General features: G+C 39.4%; 2 protein-coding genes across 3 annotated transcripts; one reads left to right on the top strand and one right to left on the bottom strand.

Annotated features, from left to right (window-relative positions):
* The first annotated feature begins 1292 nt into the window (after window positions 1-1292).
* stx5a (syntaxin 5A) lies at window positions 1293-7032 on the top strand. 2 transcript variants are annotated; one of them, XM_079556664.1, is made up of 11 exons: window positions 1293-1435; window positions 1960-2030; window positions 2143-2198; window positions 2281-2351; window positions 3200-3316; window positions 3398-3454; window positions 3525-3606; window positions 4398-4484; window positions 4625-4728; window positions 5624-5745; window positions 5822-7032. In XM_079556664.1, exons 1-11 carry the CDS (start codon window positions 1373-1375, stop codon window positions 5979-5981), a joined length of 990 nt encoding a protein of 329 aa, XP_079412790.1. In that variant the 5' UTR covers window positions 1293-1372; the 3' UTR covers window positions 5982-7032. The 2 variants fall into 2 exon arrangements, with proteins under 2 accessions (XP_079412790.1, XP_079412791.1); XM_079556665.1 differs by lacking the exon at window positions 4398-4484 and having other exon boundaries at window positions 5822-7028.
* Window positions 7033-7230: 198 nt separating this feature from the next.
* On the bottom strand, window positions 7231-9031 carry LOC306963006 (protein RD3). The gene is made up of 3 exons (XM_079556429.1): window positions 8769-9031; window positions 8365-8672; window positions 7231-7687 (listed from the first exon to the last, which is right to left on the bottom strand). The coding sequence occupies exons 2-3, from the start codon at window positions 8670-8672 to the stop codon at window positions 7324-7326; spliced, it is 672 nt and encodes a 223-aa protein (XP_079412555.1). The 5' UTR covers window positions 8769-9031; the 3' UTR covers window positions 7231-7323.
* Window positions 9032-9118: the final 87 nt, after the last annotated feature.

Here is a 9118-nt window from a genome sequence, read left to right as displayed (position 1 = left end):
CCACTTTTTTTTTTCAATTAATTTTGTTCAATTAATTATAGCTTATACTTTTTAAAAGATCTGATTAGTTTTAAATTGAAAAAGCCATGTGTTTTGACCAAGGTCTAGACCAGGACTATTTAGCAAACATTTTGTGGGGACCAGATTTTTTTCATTATAGCGGCTTTGTGTGTGATGTGATAGATTGGTAACAGAATTCAAATGAGTGGCAAGTTTTTATTGTCGTTTGATTTTGCCACTCATATGCATATGCTATTACAGATAAATGAGCTTGGAGCTGAACCAGATTAGTTCGAGGGCCACATATGGCCCCATGTCTTAAATTCTCAGCCTGCCCTATGAAACCCTGTTTAAATTACAATTATTATTAAACTACTATTATTTAAAGTACTACTATTGTTGTTGTTTTTATTATTATTATTATTATTATTATTATTATTATTATTATTATTATTATTATTATTATTATTATTATTATTATTATTATTATTATTATTATTATTATTATTATTAAGTCATTGTTGTTGTATTATTGTGTTATATTTGTTGAGAATAAAAGGAATCAACCATTGACAGTGGATTCTATACTGTCAATGAATCCCAATAATGGATAAACTTTGTGTGGGATTAGTGACCCCTAGCGGTGGCTCCTGGTCCTGCAGCTGATTCTAAAGTCGACGTGGCATTGACGTCAATACCGGAAATGACCCGGATCTATCGGAACTTTAACCGTGGGCAGATTACTCAGAGTAGAAACATCGACCATCGGACCTGAAATGTCGTGTTTTTGTAAGTCTAACGCAAACGCTGTTCTGTTTAATTTGTTAATTATCGGAAATGTCACATGTATGCTGTCGAAAGTTTACCAATAAAATGTTTGAAACTGGCAAAAGAGCCGTTAGCATCCCTGAGCTAGTGTTAGCCTACCCTGTGGCTAGCTGCCGGTGAGGCCGTGATCAGCTGTGACATGAAGTGAAACCTTCTCACAACAAGACCCTTCGCTAAACTGGATTGTGGTCACTGTAAGCGCGATTTCTGACTAAGAGACAAAGATCTCCCCGCTATGGTTTAATTACACCGTTTACATGTTGTGTCGCATTTACACCGTTGAACCTTAACGTTATGGTTAAAAGAAAACGCCTATTGATAATAACATTTGAGTCATTTAATGTCTTGCTGATGCCCATCTGTGTTACCAATGCGCTTTCTGTTTGTGTTTTAGTTGAGTGCTCACATATGCCCGAGTCGGATTCGCCTCCTTGGATTTGATTTGACTTCACATTTGGAGGTTTAATTCCTAAACATCATATAGCAGACGGGCTGATTGTTCTGGTGGTCGCATTCAGGATTTTTGGCGTGTAACAGCGACAGGATGACGTGCCGTGACCGGACCGTCGAGTTTCAGTCGGCCTGCAAATCACTCCAGGGCAGACAGGTGGGTTTAACGAAAGAAAAACACATCAGTCCAAATCATCATTGCTCCAAGAAGAAGAAGAAGAAGAAGAAGAAGAAGAAGAAGAACTTTATTTATATAGCGCCTTTCACAGACATGGTCACAAAGTGTTAAGCTGTATCAATTATTTTACATCATATCATACTATCATTATGTTATTGACTGTATTTCGTTTCCCAGGAAATACACAAGAGCAGGACACATGTGTAACAACAACATAGAGCGTAATAAACTGTTTATTATGCTAGATGTTGTTGCCTCAGTATTAGACAAAGTATAGATATATCTACATCGCCTAGAGAAGGTGCTTCAGAATACACCTTAGAAATACATTTGCACGCTCTTTCAGGGAAGACTGAAGAGAGCGTGGAAAACCCTGATAGCTGATGTTCAATGGGGCGACATTTTCCATGATGGTTTCCTTTGATCCTAGTGCTGTAAACTGGCAAAGTGTAATAACTGTACTGAAGTTTCAGGCTTTTTATGTCTTTTTTTTTGTTTTATAGAATGGAGTCCAACCCAGTAAACCAGCTCTTTCTGCCCTCAGACAGCGCAGTGACTTCACTGTTATGGCAAAGTAAGTCAGGTTTCTCTTTTTCACTCCTTTCAACGTATGTCAATGTCTAGTTCACATATGACTAGACCATTCATGTTAGTAATGCACATTATGCACTGTCTTCATTTCGCAGGAGAATTGGAAAAGACCTGAGTAATACATTTGCCAAACTGGAAAAACTCACTATTCGTAAGTCGTGCCTCATGTAAATGTTAAGTTTATTTATCTTTGTTCAAATAAAGTGTGTAATGTAATGTTTCTTCTGTTTTAGTGGCAAAAAGAAAATCTCTGTTTGATGACAAAGCTGTTGAGATAGAAGAGTTAACGTATATTATTAAGCAAGTACGTTTTGTTCCTCTATCTCCTATATACCAGTGGTTCCCAAACTGGTACATGTACAACCCTGGGGTGCGCAGGACGCCCCATGGGGTATGCAAAGAAACATTGGAGGGAAAAAAACGTTGAGCACAATCAAATACCTTTTGCACATTAAAAAAAGCTACACGGGAAACAGGTGGAAGTGCTTTCTAATTCGGTCGTGGGTGAGCTTGTTCTGGACCTAAATACTGTCCACTTCAGAACCAAACCTCAAGAGCCGAGCTTTGACCCGAGAGCTAAAAACTCTATGGAGACCAGGAGTGCTGCTTGTACTGTAGTGTCCGCCCTCACTACAACAGCTGTGCCTTTGACGTGAACAAAGCCAAAGTTTGTCTGAGTTGTAATGTCTTTACTTTATCGACCAGCGGTTTGACAGTGAGGGAGACGCTTATGTAAAGCAGAGGAGGTGGGCCCAGAGAGCAGAGTCCAGCTCCAAACCAGTGTCTCATGTTCAAATGAGTGACATAAGCGGTCCTGGTCCACTGGGACAAAGCAAAACACTTTTTAGCTTAAAAAAACACAGCCTTATTTTCAAAATAATTAAAAACTGACATTTTCTATTCATGTTTTTGTAGGGTATTTAATTATTTCCCAGACAAGCCAAACGTTTTTAAATGTGGTAAACTTGCTTGAGCCCTCCTGTAATAATGGATGAAATAGATATTTAATTATTATTTTCAACTGCATTGAAGTAGGGGGTACGCGACCCAAAGCTTCAGGGGGTTCACTGGTCCAAAACGTTTGGGAACCACTGCGATTTACTGTATCCTAATATGTGTTCAAATAAACATGGTTGTTTTTATCTCATAAAGGATATCAACAGCTTGAATAAACAGATTGCGCAGCTCCAGGACTTGGTGCGTTCTCGAGGAGCTCCCGGGGGGCGACATATCCAAACGCACTCCAATACCATTGTGGTGTCGTTACAGGTAAACAATGAGTTTAAACTGGTATTTTATATGTTGGCAGTGACAAATCATACAATGTTATGTAATGTTGTTTTTTTACAGTCCAAACTTGCTTCAATGTCGAATGACTTCAAATCGGTCCTTGAGGTCAGAACTGAGGTAAGAGAATGTTATTTTACAGAGTTTGCTCTTGATGGATTGGTGTCTTCAGTCTGCTGTGTGTTTGTAGAACCTGAAGCAGCAGCGCAGCAGAAGAGAGCAGTTCTCTCAGCCTCCGGTCTCCTCGTCTCCTCTGATGGCCAACAACTTCAGTGAGTCCACGCTTATGTCCGCTCCTCTGTTAATACAGTATTTTCACAAGGGTCTCATATTGGACACCATTCAATCGAATCGTGTTTTTGTCGCTTACGGGGGCGTGATCACTCTATGCTGTGTAGAGGACTTAATTTAAGAACAATAAATACATATCTTTAAATTTTACTGATCTATTTTAAGGTGCATTTATAGAAACACAATTGAAAATGCATACTGTATAAATATATAAACCCAACAATGCTGTAAAAATGTATTTCTCAGAAACAGTCATTGTAAATTGGACAATAACTGTTTGAAACCAATTTTCAGGTATAGATAGTGTCACAATCTACAGTGTTCCCACTGTGCTGATTGACTTTACCATGGTCTTAAGAAAAAGATGAGTTGTCCTTACTTTTTAAAATCTTTTTGCCAACATTTTACTGCTCATCTCTCAATCTATTCCGATGAGCTAAACTTGTCATTTTTTTCTAATTTTCAATCACAGTTATAGTTCGAGCAAGTCTTTTTGAAATGTTTGCTTATGGCAATATAAAGCATGTCTGGCTCCTGCTTAATTGATTTTTAATTGAAGATAAAACGAGACCCTTTGATTTACACAATTTTAAATTTGTCCTGCACTGACCTCAACACTGTCAGCAAAATGTTTAATGTTTAAATTTCTTAATGGTGCACAAATATTTTACTGACAGTATTTTGGGCAGTTGTTACGGGCAACTGTCAAGACTTTTTGTGAATGATTACTGTATCTGGTCATTTATAACGCAAAAATTAAAAAATATTTTAGGGAGCCGCAAAAAAGGGGCCCAGGAGCCGCATGCACCTCGCGACCCACGCTATGACTACCAGGGCTATACCACCTCAAATTTAAAAGGTATTTCCCTGGAACGCTTGACTCTCCCAGTGGAGTCTACTAGCTCCTATAACTTCCCGCTGTATTTTCTGCTTTTTCCCTTTCTGCTATACTGCTGCTATACTTACGCTTGTCAATCTGTGTTTTGTGTCTTCCTTCAGAGAGTTCAGTCCTTATGCAGGATGAATCCAGAAGTCTTGGGGATGTGGCCATTGACATGGATTCACAAAGCAACCCTCTGCAGCTGCAGCTCATTGATGAGCAGGTACATGTTTACATATAGATTACTACATCTAGTTACAGTGGGGGGGAAAAGTATTTGATCAGTTCCCCATAGACTTTCTATTGGATTTTGGCCAAATACTTTTTTCCCCACTGTACATGGTTGGTTTCACCAGTGCCTGCAAGTTTTTCATTTGTGCGCACCAGAACATAATTCTGGCGCACCTCGTTAGAAATGCTCCTAAACCATCCTGAAACAGGGTTCAGTGCCTGTACCTCTTTTTAATATTCAGTCATTATTTGTTTCCAATGTCTCTGCTGTTTATTTCAACTTTCTATAACCAGACATTACACAATGATACATATTATTTGACAATGAACAATGAAAGTTAAGGACATATACCTGCATTATTATTTGACATATCATGCCAAATGACTTTTTGAGTTTTAAACTATGTTATAACGATTGTCTCTCATCAAAAACATACCTGGAGTGGAATTTCACTACATTCACGCAGTTTTGAGTAATTCTTGGGCAAAGCTGTTAAATTTAGCTGTTTCTTCCTCTACATTATCGAGCTGTGTTGAAGCTATTAGTCATCCCGTAAATCGAAACTATAAAAAAAAGTTATTCCTACAGCTGCCTGCAGGAGGAACCACAGTTAGTTTTCTCCAGCTCTAGTGGCTGTATTTCATTGTTACTATTTAGTTATTTTTTTAAAAAGTCTATTTTTAAGTTCCATATGCAGGAGACGTCCACATGGCTCTCACATACGAAATAATTTTCTTGTAACGACTGCACTTACCTGTATAGCATTTTACTGCTGTAGTATGTGCTCCAATACTACTACTGGTCAATTGTGAATGTAAACTGGTCTCAGTCTGGAGCCCATCATGGGCTTTTACTCCGTGATTAACTGTTGATGTGATTATGTCAGGACTCCTACATCCAGAGCCGTGCTAACACCATGCAGAACATTGAGAGCACGATAGTGGAGCTGGGCTCTATATTTCAGCAGCTCGCACACATGGTAAAAGAGCAAGAGGAGACCATCCAGAGGTGGGTGTTGTGTCAGCATTAAGCATGAACACGCATGAACATATGTTTGATTCTCACTTCGCTCTCATTTTTCCAGGATTGACGCCAATGTTGAGGACACTCAGTTGAACGTGGAGGCTGCACATACAGAAATCCTGAAATACTTCCAGTCTGTTTCCTCCAATCGCTGGCTGATGATAAAGATCTTTCTGGTCCTCATCGTCTTCTTCATCATCTTTGTTGTCTTCTTTGCTTGAAGAATAAAAGACTCGAACGAAACTGGACTGGACAACATGATGAGAAATATCTGAAGGACTCGTTTCTTAAAGAAACTGTTTGGACGTTTGGGGTTGTTTCATTTTCCCAAAGCCACATACTTTTGTCCCTGACTTGATGCCGTGACTGGATCGGGGGCAACATCGGGAAATCCAAGTGAAACTATAGTATCTACAGTTATTGAGGAGATGCTGTTCAGTATTGTTTTATGGACACTTAATTTAATTTAATAGTTTGATTCTGCAAACTGTCTTTTATTTGAACTTTTCCCCATCCTTCAGATTGTTTCTTTTTTGTTATTCAAAGCCAAATAACTGAAAATGAGTTAATTTTCAACTCACAGATTAATTTAAGAGTTCCTGACTAACTTTTATTGTAGGATATGTCTGCTATCTTCTATTACAAATACACTTTCTGTTTTGCTTTCTCTTTTTTTGCCAAATGGGAACTATTGGAATAACTGTGACCTGTTTGACTCTTTAGCTGTGAACCTACCTGACGGACCACTGGAAGAAACGCTTCGGGAAAGTGGCAAATCATTATTGGTCCTTACAAGTTGTGCAAAATGTATTTTAAACAAAACTCTCCATTTTTGGAATGAAGGACCTTGTCATGGATATTGTTTGGCAGCGGAGAACCCTATGCAGGGGGTTTGTTATCAAGACTCCCTGGAGGTCACTGTTTGTAAATCTATACTGCTATTCATTTAATGGAACACAGCTTTTTTAATACAGTTTTCCTATGTTCATTTTTAGCCAAATGCCTTGACTTAATTGTATACAGTGCAAATAGCTAAAATGATGTATTGATAAGAAAGTGCATATTAATAAAAGAATAATGGGGTACTGGCATTCACAGCTGAGCCGAGTTGTCTTGGTATAAGCGGATTAGTCAGGAGAGATAATATTAGCCCAGCGGGTAGATGATGCTGCTTTAAGAAGGGCTCATCATTTATTAACCGCTTGGTGCACACAAACAGTCGTTATCAAAAAGCAGTTCTAGAGCCATTTGTCATAATTTATTATGTAAAGTATTTTTTTAACAATAGCAAATAAGTCAGTTTGTCAAAAAGCAGTGTTTTATTAATAAAACTGCAAAAACAAACTGCATTACACAAAGTATTGAAAATAAAAAAGGGCAATTATTTAATTTTGGGTGTTAATGTTTTTACAGTCCTTGTTGCCAGCTATTGGTCGAGTTAATGATTTCTTCATTATTTCTATATCTTTAGAAACTACATTTTTAAACAGTTGTTAAATATGTCACTATTAACTAGACTTTTTGCTTGTTGTTTTCCCGTCTCTCTGTGTCCATGACTTTGTCTCATACATGTGCACTCTGTTCCATTGGGGCAATCTCTGGCATGCTTTTGCTCCTGCCTCTTTTCGTCCGTGCTCTGATGGCCTCGTCTTCTCCCTCTGAATCGTCTTCATCGGACCAGTCCACCTCCTGCTGCAGGTTTCCTCGAGAGCCTCTGAAAGCAGATCCCTTTGTAGAAGGGCCTGTTCTAAACTTGGTGCGAAAAGTAACAAAAGACAGGCTTTTGCTGCGCTGCTGCTTCTCAATAACTTCATCCTGGAACTCGTCATTTTCACTCAGCTCATTCACACATTCACGCAGGACCGTCCGAAACATGCGGGGAACTTCATGAACCTCTGGCTCCATCTGTGACACCAGCCTCCGAAACCTAAAACAAGCAAAACGATGGTATGAGGTCCTGAGCCACAGAGTCTGCACAGATGAAGGCTCAATATCAGATTTTTTTGGTTGGCCTTGAGTATAATGTAGAAGAAAACATGGGGGGAAAGACCTGTGTGCGCAGTCCTTCAAATATCCTTTTATTGATTATTAACTTGCAGCTAGTTGTTTATGTTACTGTGACAATATTGCTCCCTGAAAGGGCTTTTGTTGAAAACCATCCCTGTGAAGACTTGGGATGTTAAAAATCAATCAATCAACCTTTATTTGTATAGCGCTTTACAACAGCACCTGCTGAACCAAAGTGCTTTACACGGTCCCTTCTTTAATTGAGAACAAAAAGAAAAAGCCCTCAGGTATAGGGCCTTACATTGCAATAGTAAGTTTGTCTGGACCCAATTTTAAACATAATGTAATTGTTGATGGAGAGAATGTCAATACAAGACATGTCAAGAGAACAATTAAATCTTACTGGAATTTGGAGTTTAAACAACATCACATTGATTAGGTTTGGGATTTTTCTGTTCAGTTTGGGGTCCAGGTTGTGGTTGGATGTAAATATTACAAATATTAATATCCCTTTAACTGGAGGCTCAGTGCTCTCATAGGCTGAAGTTAACATGGCTTGTTTATGTCTTTTTTCAGTGTGTCTATAGTCAAACTCACCTCACGATCACTGGCCCACACTGTGCAGGTGGGACCTTGGCGCAGAGTTCCTGTAGCTCCAGTACGTCGTTGGGTGTCAGCTCGTAGGGCTGTGGATTTGGGGTGTTGACCAGCCAACTGTAGTCTGCAGCTGAGGAGGAGCTGCGGCGCCTGCGTCGGCCCTCCTTGGCCCGTTCTAAACGGATGCGCTCTGTGCGTTTGACCATGGCCCCGAGCTCCAGCATCAGGGTGTTGGTCACGAGCTCCTCAGTGCTGCGCTGTCCAGGAACCTTGGGCTCAATGGAGAAGACTGCAGACCAGGGGAACATCTGAAATACATTTGAAATGTTTCAATGCATTTTATAGTCTTTAATAATACTGTAATCCTTAATCTGAATACATCACATATTAGATCCTTTTCTTACCTTTTGCTGATTTAGATGCCTGCAGAGACAAAATCCCTCTCTTCGGTAAAGTTATAAGTTCTCAGACCTAAAGTGCACAGACTTGGAACACACTTACCTGTCTGCTTTGCTGCCCTTGATGGCCCTTAGCAGACAGTATGTGTACTATGTGGAGTTTGGATTGAGAATGAACATAATCCGGTATTAATAAGGAGCAGATGACGAGGTGAGCTTACCAGTGTACACCCGGTGGAGCACAGTCCTGCTCCTTCTGTAGGGACAGAAGAACCTGTTGGCTCTCAGTACTGTTCGTGTCATTGGTCTTTGATCAGTTTATAGCCTATAGGCTTTAAAAACGTAAATGACCAACT

Source organism: Gobius niger (assembly GCF_951799975.1).
Source record: "Gobius niger genome assembly, chromosome: 5".
NCBI lineage: Eukaryota > Metazoa > Chordata > Actinopteri > Gobiiformes > Gobiidae > Gobius > Gobius niger.
This window is presented reverse-complemented; position numbering and strand designations above follow the sequence as displayed.